The 18,256-nt window shown below is 37.1% G+C and overlaps 1 protein-coding gene across 4 annotated transcripts in view; it reads right to left on the bottom strand.

Moving 5' to 3' along the window:
- The window catches only part of LOC108550722 (methyltransferase-like protein 9), a 93,302-nt gene extending 90,427 nt beyond the window's left edge, over window positions 1–2,875 (bottom strand). For all 4 annotated transcript variants that reach the window (XM_017904548.1, XM_017904547.1, XM_017904551.1 and 1 more), the window contains exons 1-2: window positions 2,825–2,875; window positions 1,760–2,197 (exon numbers count right to left, since the gene is read on the bottom strand). In XM_017904548.1, the coding sequence (XP_017760037.1) occupies window positions 1,760–1,996 (237 nt within the window). In that variant the 5' untranslated portion in view covers window positions 1,997–2,197; window positions 2,825–2,875. The remainder of the gene's footprint in view (window positions 1–1,759; window positions 2,198–2,824) is intronic.
- Between the last annotated feature and the right edge of the window lie 15,381 nt (window positions 2,876–18,256).

Below are 18,256 nucleotides of genomic sequence, written 5' to 3'. Positions count from 1 at the left end.
ATATATATATATATATAAATATTGCAAGATTCTTTTGATTTATGAAGAAATAATACAAAAGTATTGTATTTAAAGGAGTGAAAGCTTGAAGCGCTCTTATTGATTTCTACTTCCTTGTTACAAAGAGCATAAGCCTGAGTGAAACAATTGCAAATTATAACAAAAGAAATAAATTGTAAATTATACAATATAAAAATAACGTTGCAAGGGGTACTTGTGTAATCTCAAAAAAAAATCTTACCATTATCATAATCTGTGGATAATATATTATAATAAAAAATATGCTAGCAAAAAGTTTATATGATCACTAATCTCCATAAGAGACATACAAATGCATGCCATTATCAGGAATATGTATAAATATATTCCACTTATGAGAGCCCCGTTAAAAAACCTAAAACAGGTGCTAAACATTGCATGCAACTTATAATTTTCAAAGGTCTCACAAGCATCCGTTATCGATTACAGAAATTTTGCCCCCCCGCCATCTTAATTCTCCATTTTACGCATTTTTTATGCATTTAAATACAAACACCCCTGAAACGTCTCATCATTACACGGCACGTATCATCATACACTCGGTCGACCTTGAGATTCAATTTTCCTCACAAGAACATTGTACTCCGCATTTTTCTCTTGTTTCGCCATAAAATTAAAAATCCCACCAGTCGCTAATTATGCCATCATTTCCAACGCTCTTTATAATCACGAATCACAAGTTACGACGAGTTGAAACGCGAACCATGACACGCCGTTGTCGTTATTAATAGAATGGACGTTCGAAGTTGTGAAACGATCGCCGCGCGCAGCGGCCAAGTCCACAGACTTTTGCCCGCGATGGCGTTCGTAGGTGCAGCACGATCACGGTCTCGGCGCGATCGCTCGTGACTTCGAGAAGAGTTAAATTGGAAGCAACCGTAGGGTGTAATTATAAATAGAGCGAACCCGCGGTTCACGTACAGGAACTAAGACGCGCACAGTGGTCCGGAACGGCGTTTGAAGATGTTTCAGGAATATCGAGAACGTAATTATCCCGTAATTACCGAGCATGCTCTTGACTCTTGAGTAGCGTCGTTCGAGGAAAGAGAGGGTAGTCAGTGGTTGGCCTTGTGCGGTAATTGTACTAATTATTACCGCTCTCCTCACTCCCTCCCCTCGCTTTTGCCTTAGCGGTTGCTTCCTCCCCCGGCAACCCAATTACCCTCCTGGCCCGTGCGCCACTCAGAATTTACGGAGACCAGATTTGAGAGGTCCTTAATTCTCGGAAAAGAAATTTTTGCTCGGCGTTATTTTAATAAACTGCATTAAATTCCATACTGATTGGCCCCGATAGTCATCGAATATTTCGAAAATAACACGTGAATCAGATGCATTCGAAATTTCCCTATCTTATCTGACCTACTAAGCAAACCTCAGCTTTTAATAGCGTGTGTAAAATTGTATCGAAGTTAAACAGATGAATTCGTTGAGACAAGCGATAATATGGGGTTTCTTTGTGATATCGGAAGATATTTACAGTGTATGTGCGCTGGTAATAGGTCGTTATGAAAATTGATTAACTAAATGACGTTGTAGTAACAAATTTAAAAAAAAAAAAAAAAAAAAAAAAATATTGTGCGTAGGAGCACCATAACGTATCTACGGTCCTGAAACCACTGACGTGACCTCAGGCGGCGATGCGGAGAACGGAGTACGCGCGGGTTAGGTACAGATATGCAGAATTGTATGAGAAATGTAACCTAGTTACTGTGGTATTTACCTGGGTTTTGTCGAACGTCTCAAGTTGTTCGTCCGCCTTCTGTTTATCGTAAAGTAGCCTGGCGAGGCTTCCATGTGGTCTGTAACTTCTTACGACTCTACTCGTGGGTGAATTCTGATTGACAGCGGAACAGGTAGCCAGATTCCTGACGTCGCAGGTGCACCTTGGAACAGGCACATCCGCACTCGCCATGCCCACGAGGAGCACGTTATGGACTGTCAGTAACAACACACGCATAACATGACGATACTCAACACCGTAATCTCGCGGCTAACACTTTGGTATATGAGCAAGAAAAATACGAAAGATGACGCACTTCGCGTAAACACATCTAGCACGTGGCCATGTTGGCGATGGTGGCGCCGCCTACAGGTTGATTAGCGACCTACGTTTCCCGTAAGCAGCAACAGTCGACGATGTAGGAATGCACGGTAACATCTGGAAAATTTTTCAGGAAAATACGATATTTCAGCTGCGTATTTAATATTCGTATTCAAAGTTAATTCCATTTTCATAATTCGTATTCGCAAGAGTGAAAGAACACTTCCCGAATAAAATATTTCGATAAAAACTTAAACTTCGGTTTAACGAACGCTGCGTGATAACAGGTCGATAAAATTGCAGAGCTGTACCATTGCGAGACTTTCGTAACTGTTACTCGTGAATAACTTTTTATTTTAAGTGATCTCTGAAGAATGATTTTCAATTGTTTATATTCGTTATAAATGAATATGTTTAAGTACTCCTGGAATAATAATATAACAAAAAAAATATATATATATTATACCAATATCTTTCGATTTATCTTTCAATTTCTTATTATTTTATAAAAAATACGAAAGTTTAATCAAAGTTAAATATCGATTATGTACTATTGCAACGCAACCTAACCTAACTCAATTGTCCTTTCCTAATTTTAACTTTACACGATTATCAAAATAGTTCAATATCGACTCAACAAAAATGAAATATACGATATTCGATTTTTATCTCAATTAATAATATCGACTAATGCATAGTTACAGACTTTTAACAAAGATATCTAATAATAATCGTTACACGTACCGACTAAAAATTTAAGTATCGATAATATCCACAGGTCAACGTACCAGCACGTTCCACGGTGCGTTTACAATCATATTTCACTTTTTTAAGTTGCACGGCTTAATTTACACCTAACCATGATTTGAATCTCATTTCAGTGCAGTTCTTAATAGGCACTAAAGTAAGCGGGAAAGAGAACACGGGACTTTTTTACCAAGGGAAGGAGACAAAGATAGCAGAAGAATAATGATCGAGAACGAGAAACTACGCGAGCGTGGAGGCGAGAAAGAAAAGGTTGGAGAAGAAAAAGACGGCGATATAGACAGAGGTTAAAGAACGCGTCGAGGTGAATCGCGAAACATCGACGTAGCTCTTGACAGTGGACATAAACATTCCAGTTCGTCTTGTGGGTCATAAGACATATTTCCTTGACGATCGTGTATTCTGATACCATTCTAGTTGCTTTATAGCTGACATTCTTGTTATTGATAGTCATCACGTTTTACGAACTAGTTACAAATACTAGAAATCGCATGATTTATGCTTATACGATGCCAACTGAATTTTCTAGTAATTTTTGCGCGCACGCTAGATGGCGAAGTTAATGGTGTTTCTTTACAACTGCTGATGGGTCCCATGCATATAGTACATATTACACGCTTCTAGACATAATTTTTTTTCGTCGTTTTACCCTAAAGGAAGTTACCAACACGCGTAAAAGTTTTACGCGATATAAATACGGCTTAGAGAAAATTTCTTCTACACCAGAGTGCACCGATGAATATTTTAAATACCATATTGACGTAGCGCGCGCGTGTTACTTCCTCCCTCGTGTTCCCCATACCGAGAACTGATAATTCATTAATTTATGATAAGCTAGCCTCTCGCCTACGACCTACATCCTCCCCTCCTCACCCCATAAATCATTTTCGCCGCTGACATTAATTGCACGCCGCCCCTCGTTACCGGGAGAAATGAGATTTTTTTAATTGGCAAATTTTTCACCGTCGCTGACACTGTGACACCCTCTCCTGGGTCTTTCATTTCTTTCGCCACTACGTCACGAGGAAGAATGTATATATTTCGAACATTATGTGATATCGAGGCCATTAAAGTACGTTTAATACTAGATATTCTTTCCACTGTACACGCTTTCTTATTATCTATTCTATGGTACAACGTACAATTATATTTCATTATTATGGTTTCTCGTTTATCGATAAATGTAACAGGGTAAAGAGAAAATTCTGATGTACGTTAAACGAAGTGACTTAATGTACAGTTTTATAAAATATACGTACACGTATTTAAGTGATCTATAAATCATTATGTAAGGTATAAATTAATTTGCTTTGCACAATGTTTTAGCTAATGAAGAATAGGAGTTTAAAGATTTTCTGCTATAAAGCTGATAATATTTTTTGGAGCAGTAAATAAAAAATTGTATAATTAACACGTAGAATTATGTCATTTGGATACATTACACACCGTTATATTATCTTAAATTTGACGTATTAATTAATACCGATCTACGAAATTTTATCAAATGGCGACTGATAGGCAAAGGGTTAAAAATTCCAAAATAACAAGTAAATATGGATTCAAGAAAAATAAATAGCAGTGCGAAATTATGAATCCAAGAAATGCGCGATAATCAATCACTTGTGATATACATACTCACTTGTGAGAAATGAAAAGCTATTACTTTGTACGCGATAAATATTTAATATTAAAAATTATATAAATTATACTACGCTTATGAAAGTATTTCAACGCACAAAATTATCATTTATAGGATGTCCCGAAATTCACGTAAGAAATAATTTTGATAGAAAACACAGGTTTTTGATTAGAAATTGTAAATATTGCTCAACAATGTAGACGCATCGTTCTTTCATATCGCTTCATTTTTAATAACCCTGAACTGTCAGCTGTCACACAGCCTTTTTTCTCAGTGGCAACACTTTACAATACAGATAACATAAAATTCAAATCTTGTATGAATTTTTGGACACCGCTTATAAATCTGGGATTATTATTAGAACCTAAAAATGAAAAAGGAAATTAACCAAGAGTTACATTATCTCAGAGAACTTTTCAGTCAGGCATTCCCAGAGTGAAGAAAGTCGTTATTGACATCTGCAACTGCAAGTGCAACAATTTTAAATCAACACTAGAATTACCAGAAGCTGCGAGTACAAGTAGGAAAGTGATCCCAGATTACTTTTACCTGTAGCATAGTCGCATAAATTGAACAACAAAATCACTTCGCTCGAAGACACGTGATAAAGAAATACTGGAATAAAACAACTACACTTATTACGTGGAATAATTGTTAAGCAGAAGCATCACTTCGACGATATACACTTCCATCTCTCGACCTGAAAAACAAAAAACAATTAGCTACAAAATACCGGCAGAAAAAGACACGAAACATTCCATAATGCAGGTACTGGCACAACTAGCAATGAAGCATAATTACCTGAGCGAAAAAAGCAATGTTATCCTGGCAGTTTCGCAAGAAACCATTACATTTTCATAAAACAGTCCGCCTGATGCCCCATGCCGTATTTAACCTGACGATCCTTTTTTCAAGCGGTTTATTAGATTCCGAAGCGCGTTGAATCGCGAAAGGTTAAAGAAGGATGCTGTCCCGGTGAGTTGTGTGAGCTCTAACTTGTCCGCGACATGTTTGGACTGTGACCGTCACTTAAAGCTTAAACATGTGGTGCACGTGTCCCCCTTACAAAGCACGCCGTGCCACTGTCCCGTGGTACATTCCACCGATTCGAATCCCTAATCTTGCCTCGGGCTATTCAGAAGCTTCGCATACGTCAGGTACTTAAGGAGCCAGGCATTAGTGTAACGATCGTATGTAACGATATCGCATTGTACATTTTTTTTTTCATCCAACGAAGACGGCGCAGAGAGATAGCTATCGTGCTGTCTCGAACGTATTCGAGGTATCGCATTTTTTACGTAACACAGTATCGAACACGGAGTATCGCATTTTCCAAACGACGAGTTACAAACGTTACGATTGTTACAAAATTTATCGAAGACTGATACGCGACAAGGAAACGAAAACACTTTGTTCTATGAAATAAGTAGGCGTTTACTGAACGGTGATCTAATATTGAGATATCAGTGGAACTTATCTCTCGTCGCGTAATTAAGAAAGATTAATAGCTCGTGCATGGATATCTCGCGATAGCTAATAATTAGTAGCTTACAGCTGGCCGGATTAAGCCCCTCGCAGACAAGTTTCCGTAAATGTTCGAAATGTCACGCGCTTGTACGGAAATTTGCATAACTTTTGCTGCTGCAATCCGGCACGGTAATTAGCTCCTTATCAAATATTGCCTCACGCTTTCCTGGTCTTAATTTTTCCAGCCGCTTATAACGTGTACGAGCGGAAATTCGTAAATTAGTTAAAAATGTGAAAGCTGTGGCCTTTCCCCCGTGTCCGCGAATTCGGTGAGTCAAAGTGATTTGAACGACGGTATTAAAATATTCGACTATAATTTTGCCTCTTAAGTGGACGCAGTCGAGCGACATTAAGTTGTGTATAAATCAAGAATGATTAAACTAAAATCCTTTATTCATGAGGAAGTAATTCAAGACGTTTATGCGAACAGGGTAACTGCTGTAAACACTAGTCGAAAATGTCAAGGTAAGAATACTAATAGGCGACATGCAGAAAATAATTTTATGCGAAAACAATGCGAACCCCATTAATTTTCGCGCGATAATTATCGTTCCGTTTAATCGAATATTTTAATCACCCTTCGTTACCAAAACTTGCTGCTTTTATAAACTAAATTATACAGATTATAATATTAGAAATTTTTGCTACTCCTTAACGAATTTAAAAATTATTATTATCAATTATCGTTGTATCAGAATAAATGATTATTTCGAAAGACTGTACTATTAAATATTATTATACTAAAAAACCAAATATTTTCACAATTAAGTTTACTTAAAAGGTTCGGCTATCATTAGTTGTCATATTATAGCAATTACTTTTATGTAACATCCTGAATTCTATCCTACTTCGTTTATTATAATCGAAGTACCTTACTTTGCATAATTAGAATACTGTCGCTTTACATCGTCGTAAATTGCGGGATTGAAACCTTTCTAGAAAAAAGCGGTTTTCTCGCAAAGACCTTAACTTGATTTGTTTGCCTGCCTTCTTTTCAATGAGAAGCTTTACGAATGTAAAAAGCAACGAAGTAATAGGGAAGTTGAGCTTCTATATAATATTACCTTCCATGTTCCTGTTTCATCCAAGTAATTTCCCTAAAACACCATTAACGCTTTATTAATATATTTTTCAAAGTTTTTTAAATCTTTTAACACGTATACACGTATACCTCGTGTGTTGCATATTCCTCTTCAGAGACGCAGCTCGTTTTCTCTCACAAATTGTATCACGTTGTTATCAATGGCTCGTGACAGTTGGCGAAAGTGGCTCCTCCTAACCCCAAACGAACTGCACGTGAAAAATGAACGACCAATAAGAGAGATAGAAAAGTATCAGAAGTGTATGAGAAAATTAGCGTTTTCCTGTATTTAAATTATAATACGTCCTTTTTACTGGACAGAAAATTTCAGTTAAATCGCTTACCTTTCTCCCGGCGTGGAACGCATTAAGCTTCTATATTACTTTCCTTTCATCATGGCAGAGCGTTCAAACGTTGGAAGAAAGCGTTCCATAATATTTTGCTCCGGTATAACGGTTGGCCAGCCGCGTGAATCGTGGATCGTAAGCGTAAATGAAAATCCGTTTTCCACGGGGGGTATTGTTTGAGGGAGAGAAGACACTTTGGTGTTCCACGGTTGGAAGGGCCTTAACTCGATAAGTCCCCTCGGTACCTGAAGTGAGCTCATAATCGTGAACGAAGCGCGCAACCGCTTATTACAAGCGAGGGCATTGTAAATTTGCAGGGAAGGAGGCAGAAAGAGGCCGAAACGCGGTGAGGATAGGCAGAGAGCAGTTGGTAAGGTAGAGCGGGATGGAAAATAGAAAGGAGAGTGGTCGGGGGAGGCTAAGAGGAGTCGAAAGGACAAAGCAGCGCGAAACGTGCCCCCCAGCCGTGTTGCCGAAGTTCTCTCGTTCTGCGTTGAAAATTTATCGCCGCTCGGACAAGAGAAAACGCGGCGATCGGTCGGCGGAGTTTTATTCTCGTGGTTTCTCGATCGACAAATCCAGATTTTACCGAAAGCCGGTGTTTAAGATAATAAGGACATTTTTTTAAGAACGCGTAATTAGCGGTACAGGGAGTGGGAAACGTTAATTAGCCCCGGCAGAGGTGCAAACCGTTATTAACGAAACTCGTACGTAGATACACACGCAGACGAAGTGACGCATGCGTATGCGCACGTCGATGAATTATCGTACCTGTAATTACGTAGCTGAAACCCGTAGTTTGTGTGTGTACAATCGTGCTATCGGGCGATATTCTAAAAGCGGTAAAACGGGTTAAATTCCTCGCAGGCTTCGAGAAATAATTTAATTACACCCGGCTAACGATAATTGCCGGAACGATAATTCGATGTTAACCCGCACCGGACCGAACGTACATTTCCTGCGCGGCGCTGCTGCTTTCTTATTTCACGCATACGCGACTTGTCGGCCGGCGTTGCCGAGTTTCAATTATCCAACGAATAAAAAGTTGCCACTTCTCTTATAAATCATCGCTGCGTTATTATGATTATCTTCTAATTTATGAAACCGTCCAGCTTTCCCTTCCAATTTCGACCCACTGATCGATGCTTTAAACTTAAACGACTACACTTTTCGTTCGTCACTGTCTACTCTCCCGTCGAACACGGCGCCTCAAACGGCGAGCATACGCAAAAGTTCATCGACCCGATATTACCGATCGTACAAAACGTCTAACTTATCTAAGGGACAAGGGGATAGTGCCTCCACCTGTGGGCGGATCGGATAGAAACAATTAAGACTGCCTATGCAGTCAAATCAGAAACGACGCTAATACGTCTCCCGCGAGTTTCTCTTTCTCAGTGTTCCACCTCGCCCCTCCTACCTAGCAGCCAGGTCCGGCTGTCTGATTACAGGGGAACACCGAAAGGAGATCCACGCACCGATCCCTGCTGTTTCTCTCTCCCGGCTCGTTCTTCTTATCCCTCGTAATAATAATTACCAACACACCGGTGCTGCACACCGAGGAGCGAGCAGCGGCAAAGGAACGAAGAGCTATCTAAAAGGTGAGGTCGCCGGCGCTGATGCTAGTAGTGGTGAGGGTTCACACGTGGAGTGATGTATGCCCCGTGTGCGGCAGGATGCGTAACACGGGGAGCCTATACGTCTTACATGCCCCGAGGCTTCCAAAGTCGAGCCTTCTCGCTGCTCTTGTCATACATGCATGCACGTGGCGCGACACGCGTGCGTGTGCGGGACTGTGTGCGTGTGCGTGCCGTGCGTGCATCTAGAACCGAATCGAACTTCTTCTCGCGAGAACGCCATTTTACGAGTTCGTGTTGTTTGCTCGGCCGGCAGAGGAGCGCGAGGCGTCGCTGAAAAATTATGGAATCTCGTTGCTTATGGGTCGCGGCTGCTTTCATTAGCGGAAGATTAAAGTGATTACGCGCCACGTGAACGCACGTTTCTCGAGTGCAGATGGACGGTGAATTGCATGATAAATTTTAAGGCTCCCCCGGTAAAAACGCCAGGCGTGCACTGCTCGATTCGGAGGCAAGCTAGGCGTTGCAAACGCGTTGTAGAGGTTATGCACACGACAAATTAGAGGGGCGTAGGAATTTGCCGGATTATGCCTCTTAACTTTGATCACGGTGCCGAAGTATGCCTTAATCGCGCAGGCAGCTTTGTCCCATTGACACCTGAATTGATAACGTGCAATTACGATGAAAAATCTCTCCGCGTGTATATACGTAAAAGTGTGGTTAACCTCTTTTCTTTTTCCAGCATGTTTCCCTATGAAATCGAAGCGGTAAAAAGAATACTTGAATAACGAATGAATCGAACGAATATAGAATGGATAGAAAGTTTACACGATGTACGAATGCTTGGATGAAAATTTTGAGATTGAGGCTACACTTTCGAGCAATTCCTCAGCCATTACATACATTACGTAGATGTCAGAAATGTATTAACCTGAAATGCACGTTTGGTCAGAATCGCCTAATGGCTATGGAAATTTGCATGAAAATTTGCATGAAACTTTGCATGTTATATGAAATTTAATCTTTTTGTGTAATTCCACGTATTTTTCTCAAGGTAATTATTTATTACTATTTATTATCATTTATCGTTACATAAGCGAAAGTAGTTATTGGAATATAAACGAGTCAAGAGTAATTGTACATTTTTTTTCTAAACGCAGGTAAATTAATTCTCCATAAAAGCAGAGGGAAATGTAGTAAACGCTATTCGACTATTATCTCGCAAGAATTACTCGAAAAGTAATCGGCGAAACGCCGAGTCACGTACGTATAGAAAACAATTTACTTAGTATCTCTCGTTACGTTCTTGCTCATTGTTACATTGTCCGTTCACAGCGGAGGCCGAATAGGTTAATTACGACGCGTCGCTGTGCGTCGAGAGAATGCCAAAAGGAGTCACGTTAGCGAGAATTGCGCTGATATGCATAAAATTCGAGTGTGCATACGAAACGAGCGAGTCAGGTAGCCTGAAAAGTCGGCCGCGTGGCCGATGTACACCGATTCCGCTGAAGTGGCGCTGCATAATTTCTCGGACGAACGCCTGGTGAAAAAGATGTTTAAAACATTGTTGGAAATTAGCAGCCGTTATAAGTTACGACTAATCGTCCACGTGTTTGAGAAACGTCGATGGACGGTTTCATCCCCTGACAGGACAACGCATTCCATCCGTCTCGCTCGCATGGAATCTCTCTTACTTTCTCTCCATCTTTCTCTCAGCCTTACTGGTAATACGTAAAGCGTTCCCGCCCCTTCATAACGATCGGGTTTTCGAGATTTATTTAGTGCGAGACTACTACTACACGAGTGCCAGCCAATCTTAAGGTAATCCTGTTTTTCAGGCCGTTCAATCAGCAAACGGGGAAAAAGAAGTTTTGGGAATCGTGGTGCGTATAAAGCATCGAGGCGCTAACCGATGCCCAGCGCAGGTACTCGTACGTCTTCGGGGACGGTGAGGATCAGGGTCGTTAACACTGGTTCGCGGCGGGTACATCGACGTCCGACGGGGGTCGGCACCTTCTTTTTTCGATTCTACATACGTACCGACGGATATACACATTGATTGCATTTTTGCGTCCGTGCCGGGTAATAATGCTAATTTGGTAAGTAGAAATGGGCATCAGCGGGCGGTCAGCCAGACCATGGAACACACGGTAGCACGGGCAGCGCTAATGCCTCGTTTTTGTCCTCTTCCCTCCTCGGTTTACCTCCTCCTCCTTCTCCTCTACCTTCTGCTGCTGCGTTCTCCACCTTCTTGATCCGCTACCACCGGCTTCCCCACCTCCTCCTGCCCCGTCCTGCTTCACCGCCGCCACCTCGGCGTTCTTCGTCAGACAAGCCGCCAGCTACGGCGGCAGGCGACATAATGACGGCCAGACCTCAAACCTCAAACTCCTAACTGAATCATGAGTCCTCTGGTCGTCCGCACCCGGACGGCCGACTCGCAGCGGCGCAGCTTCTCGATTTACCTCGCGGTGGAGCCTGCTGCGGCCCCGATGTCGGCTCGTTTTGTCTTTTTCCTTTCGGCGGCTTCGCCGGGCCCGATGTTTCTGTCGTATTGAATCGCAAACAGCCAAACGGCGAAAGGAGCCCGGCTACAGACGGAGCGCCTTCCTCCTCTTTATTTCTCTTTCTCCACGTGGATCCTGCTTTTTCGACCAATAAAACCAGATAGAGGCATTTTGTTGACTGATTGCGCCGCGTTTTAATTTCCTCCGACGAGCTTTAGATTGAGAGAGGCCGCCGATCTCTGCATCGCCGAATCATCCCCGCAGCTTGTATTTACGTCTCTCCGCCAGATGACGCCGCTCGAGCTTTGCTCGCCCTAATCATAAACTGATTTTCTTTCATTTCTGTATTAACCGAGTTTCCTGCGAATGTTTCAATTTTTCGTGTATATCACGGTGGGTAATAAGAGAAATGTATACTTTGTTGCTACTTTTGCTTATCAAATACTGTTACATACTCTGTAGTATTAACCCCTTGTACTTACTACGATTCCATCATGAAAAATTATGCATCGGAGTAGTAATTTTAGTTTTAGTTTAATTTCAATTTTAGTTAATTTTAGTTCACCACTGTATACCGATTTTGTACATAAATATAATTAGATAAAATTAGAAATACAAATTTTAGGAATTATAGTTGCATGATTAGTATAGCTTACACTCGTGAGATTTGACATGGAGAATTCGTGACGAGTTGGACTGGTCGTTGCAGTGTAAGGGGTTAAAGACTATTACTTAACTTGAATATTTCAATGCTGGAAATTTCAATATTGGAAACTTTTTTTAAATAAATAATATATTACAGAAAGGTTGCAATATTATAGTATTATTTTCAACTAATAAAATATTACGTAAAATCCACAATGTTGCAATATTGGAAACCTTTTTTAAATAAATAATATATTACAAAAAGGTTGCAATATTCAGTATCATTTGCAATTAATAAAATATTACGTAAAATAAATAAATAAATAATATATTACAAAAAGTTTGCAATATTAAATATCATTTCCAACTAATAAAATATTACATAAAATCCGCAATGTTGTAATATTGCAGTATTTCTTCAAATAAAGTATCTTAAAAAAATAATTTTATTATTTTCATAGTGTTGATATTTTTTTTATTTAACCAGTTAACGTCCAGGTACGTAACATTACGTTCACCAACCCTAGTGAAAAAGAACACATCCGTCATATTACGAGCGTGCTTTTTCATAGTTGTCATTTAAACATTGAATTTTTTCAGGTATATTTTAATGTAATAATAATATCTTCAATAAAACTGTTTATAAATTAAAAACAAAAAATTGTATTTTTTTATCCGTTTCATACTTCTAAATAGAATTTTCTTCGTTTTGTTATTGCTAATGATATGCATATTCATCATTTTTCATTTGCAAGGGATTAATCGTATTTTTGGAATTGAGATACGTTCTTCGATTTTTGACTTTGTAATTGGTGATACCATAGAAAATAGTTTTTGAACATTATGATTACTGTAGATAATTTCGAAATGAATTGCTGACGGAGATTTAACTGTGAAAGGGAAACAAGAAAACGGAGTTTAAAATATTGTGCAATTATCATGAACCCGATAGGTGGTAAAGGCATATTAACCCTTTGCATTGGATGATTTTTTGGCTAAAGAAGAGTAGAAATTCAAAGATTCTCTACTAAAAAACTGAGGATACTTTTTTGAGCAGTAAATAAAGAATTGTATAATAATAGAATTGTAGAATTATTTGATTTCAATACTTCGCACAGTGTTACATTATATTAAATTTGATATATTAATTAATATCGATCTTCCAAATTTTATGAAATGGTGACTGGGGATCACCTCTCGAGTGCAAAGGATTAACCCTTTATATTCCAAGAATTTTTCAATTCAATTTCCGTCTGAAGACTATTTCGAGCTAAAGATTTTGGTCGAAAAGAAAAAGCTATAAATATTTTTAAATTTATTCATACTGTGACTTTATTAATTTCTTCTTCAATTTTTTGGTAAAAATGGAAACAAATAACAAATAACAAATTGTTATTTCAACAAAATTAAATTTTCAAATCCGATGTATTCTACTCAATATTGACCTTACCAACCTTAGTCTCAAAATTAAAGAACTGGATATAGCATGGAAATATAATTTATTTACAGTGCAAGTTATAATTTATTTTTAACTAGAAATAAGTTTATTTTGTATACCAGATTTTGTCGAAAAAGAAACAGCTATAAATATTTTTAAATTTATTCACACTGTGATTTTATTAACCCTTTGCACTCGAGAGGTGACTCTCAGTCACCGTTTGTTTTAATGCTATAACTTAAATAATGAATGATGATAATTATATTAAGACATTGGAATAAAATTATTCTGTTCATTCGTTTCTCGCGCAAATTCACGATTTTCTTAATTTTAATTTTAGCATAAAGAGTACAGTGACTTATAAAAATCTAAGAAGAGCTTCGAATTGCATCTTCACAACGAAGAAATCTTCGAGCCCAAAGGGTTAATTTCCTCTGCAACTTTTTGGTAAAAATGGAAACAAATAACAAATTGTTATTTCAACAAAATTAAATTTTCAAATCCGATGTATTCTACTCAATATTGAATACCACAATCTCGAAATTAAAGAACTGGGTATAACATGGAAATATAATTTATTTACAATGCAAGTTATAATTTATTTTTAACTAAAAATAAGTTTATTTAGTATATCGGATTTTGTCATCTGGTGTCATTATTTATAGAAATAAATTGAATTTATATTTAATAATAAATGTGCGATTTGTGCAATAATGTTGTATTATTGCTATTCTTTTTATCCAAGCTTCGAGTGAGAAACGAGTAGTACGTTGTTCGTGGATTTAAGCAAATGGTTTCGTCGTGGCAGCCCTACATTCAATGTGTTTCTCAGGCGGTGGATGTTGCTAGGGTAGGCCGTCGAAAACTTTCTGAAAACCTTTATAATGGTTCCGATAAAAAGCACCCCTGCGGGACACATATGCTACAGTGGTTTTTCTTTCAAGCCACAAGTCTGCTCAATCTCCTATTTGATTCTGGCGACAGGTAATCGATAACTGTGCGATTGGCGCCCATCGGATTGGCTTTCTACAAATCTTGGGACAAATATATTGTTTACTGACACCAGTTGTTGGCTTTTACTGGGCTTAGAAAAAATAAGATTCTATCTTTCTCTATTTTTAGGTAATAAAATTTTATATTGGGAAGAAAAGAATTTATAATAATATAGTAATATAGTAATATATGTGTATAGTAATACAGTAATATAGAGTATAGTAATACAATAATACAGTGTACAGCAATATAGTGTATACTAGCATAGTAATATAGTAATAGCCCTAACCCAATGTTGTTATATTGCTATACTGCTATATAGTGTGTAGTAATACAGTAATATAGAGTATAGTAATATAATAATACAGTGCACAGCAATATAGTAATATAGTGCTTAGTAATATAGCAATATAGTGCATACTAACATAGTAATATTGCTATATTGCTATATAGTGTGTAGTAATACAGTAATATAGAGTATAGTAACATAATAATGCAGTGCACAGCAATATAGTAATATAGTGTTTAGTAATATAGCAATATAGTGTATACTAACATAGCAATATAGTAATATTCCTATATTGCCATATAATAAATACTAAAATACTAACATAGTAATATTGCTATATTGCTATATTGCTATATAGTGTATAGTAATACAGTAATACAGGGTATAGTAATATAATAACAACGTGTACAGCAATATAGTAATATTCCTACATTGCTATATTGCTATATAGTGTATAGTATATAATATAGTATAGTATATAATAGTAATATAATAATACAGTGTACATTAATATTGTAATATAGTGTATACTAATATAGTAATATAGGAAAATAATATAGTTTACTTCATCCGAGAATTTAAATAATGAAATTCAAGGCACGAGTAATTTTTTCAGGTTTTTTTATCTTATTGAAAAATTTTATTACGTAATTTCGATACAAAACTTATATTACTGAAAATTTGACTTGTTTAACCATTTATTCCTATATTTCATTCGTGTTTTATTATTAAAAAATTGTCCTGATATATTACTTTAGTATATTTGTACTATATTATGTATGGAGATGTCTAGGTTACATATATAATGTACAAAGTATTTTTTAACAGAGGACAAATTTAGATTTAATTTTATCACTGTGTAATTATTTCTGCAGGTAATTTTCTCATTGCAATATATTATATAATAATATACATTCTTTAACGAAGTATTTTGCTATTTAACAAAATATACCAATATAGGTATATCATAATTTATAATATAAAATAACTTTTTCATTTGAAACTGATGCATTTAAAAGAAGAATTTTAAAAAATAAATTTCAAAATTTTGTTATTATTGTACATTATTTTACCAAAATTACTCTTTGCAATAACGATCATTGAACTCACCAAATTTTTCGCAATTTTCTTAAATATTTAAGACGTTATTTATTTATCGAAACAAGTTTTTCTACGAAAAGAGCGACTTCAAGAATAAACTTGAAGCATTTTGATGAAGATGGTTCCTTCGTAATGGCAGTCACGTACCGTTTTCTCTCTGACTGAAATGTCGAAGTCGATGAGGCTAGAGAGCTCCCTATCACATTGTAACTGTTACTGCTTAGGGGTTTTAAAAGGGGGTTGAAAGGACATTATGTCGACGAGCGAGGAAAGGGACCGTGGTCTACGGAGTTAGTAGCACGAAACTCTCAGGATATCAAAAATGTTGCGACGTTGCTTTCAGCTGCTTTGTGTCGCGATAACAATAAATTACTATTAGCAACTTTATGTAAGAAAACGTCAAAAATGATGATGAATTTAAAATTCGGCAAGTCGTTGAACATTTTACAGATTAATTTCACATATTAGCATTAAATTTCGTCCATTTTATAATTACACTTGTTAATCACAAAAATGGTACAGTTGTAGTTATGAATTATAAATTAAATACAGGTAACCTATCTATAACACGGTAGATAGGTTCCTAGAAAATGCCGTATTGTGTGAAACCGTGTTGTATAAGACCCAGAACCAGTACAAAAGGGGGGTTACGTTTCGAAAATTTACTAAAAACGAATTTTTTTTTAATTCGACATAAACAACTTAATTTTTATTACAAATATAAACGTATTTACAACACAAAGCAAAAGATAGGCGAAAATATTATTATAATTTAACGCAACTTTAATTTAATAAATTTCTTCGTCGTCATTGCTCATGTAGAAGTATAGTGCTGTACAAAGATTTTTGCAATTTTCTTATCGTGTTAGAGAGAAACCGTGTTATAGGATGCCGTGTTGTAGGCGGGTTCCCGCAATTTATGAATCGTGTTATAGTGAAACCGTGTTATCGGATACCGTGTTGTAGGAGGGCTACCTGTAGTACATTTAATGCATCTTTAGTTTCGAGTATTTTCAGTATATTAATAATAAAATTATAATTAATTAATAAATTATAATTCGTTCCAAATTTTATTGTATTACAAAACAAAACAAGAAATTATAATATGAAACCAAAAACGTTAGGTTAGGTTAGGTTAGGTTAGGTTTGGTTAGGTTAGGTTAGGTTAGCTGTATTATAAAACAAAACCAAAAATTGTAATACAAAAACAAATTCGTTCACATCGAATTTGTTCTGTTATATGATCTTCGTGAGTTGATAGATATACAAATGATGATATATAAATTATTAATATAATATCAGAAGATAGAAATTGAAACGGGATGTCAACCTAACCTAACTATGTGTTTATAACGATTAATATAGATTTTATTCCAGATCTATTGCACGTGAGTATTGTACACCGTATCCACGAAGACCTGCCATATTCACGATATGATATATAATTAGTTTCATGGGTTGCCAACACGCTGTGATTCTTTGAGGCGCGAAATATGAATTGAATATACGAATATATTTCAACATAAATAATAATAATTAGTTCAAAGGGAATTTTGAAAATTTACAATAGATAGGAATTATCTTAACCTTGTTACTGATTTATGTTTAACCTATAATTAACTAATAACTAGTTAATGACTAATTTATAATTAACTTATAACTAATATTTCAACTTTGGTGCGTAGCTATTACCCTGGTATCGTTTCTCAAAAATATTTCTTTGGAACAGGTGGAACACTATTAATCCCAGAGTGCCTCAAAGAGTTAATCAGACGTGAGGGTGTAAACACGCTGTGCCTTCTTCTCTCGAACGCACTATACTTATCAGCGTACCGATTATCTTCGTCACCATCGTCAGTCAAAAGTGGTCACTATGCTCAAGGGAGTGTCAGAAGAGTCAATTAGATGTGAGGATGTCAACACGCTGTGTCTTCTTTTATCGAACGCACTATACACATCAGCTTACCAATGATCTTCGTCACCATAGCGATTACTGCCTGTGATCATGGGAGTATCAGCATATTAGCGAAGTTAACCAATCGCGAAGGTGTAAACATGATGTGCCTTCTTCTCTCGAACGCACTATACACAACAGCGTACCAATGATCTTCGTCATAATAACGACCACAGCCTCTGATCATGGGAGTATCAGCATATTAGCGAAGTTAACTAATCGTGAGAGTGTAAACACACTGTGCCTCCTTCTCTCGAACGCACTATACACATCAGCGTACCGATTATCTCCGTCACCATAGCGATTACTGCCT

The sequence above is a fragment of the Eufriesea mexicana genome, unplaced genomic scaffold, assembly GCF_001483705.2.
Source record: "Eufriesea mexicana isolate 0111107269 unplaced genomic scaffold, ASM148370v2 scaffold2913, whole genome shotgun sequence".
Classification (NCBI taxonomy): Eukaryota; Metazoa; Arthropoda; class Insecta; order Hymenoptera; family Apidae; genus Eufriesea; species Eufriesea mexicana.
This window is presented reverse-complemented; position numbering and strand designations above follow the sequence as displayed.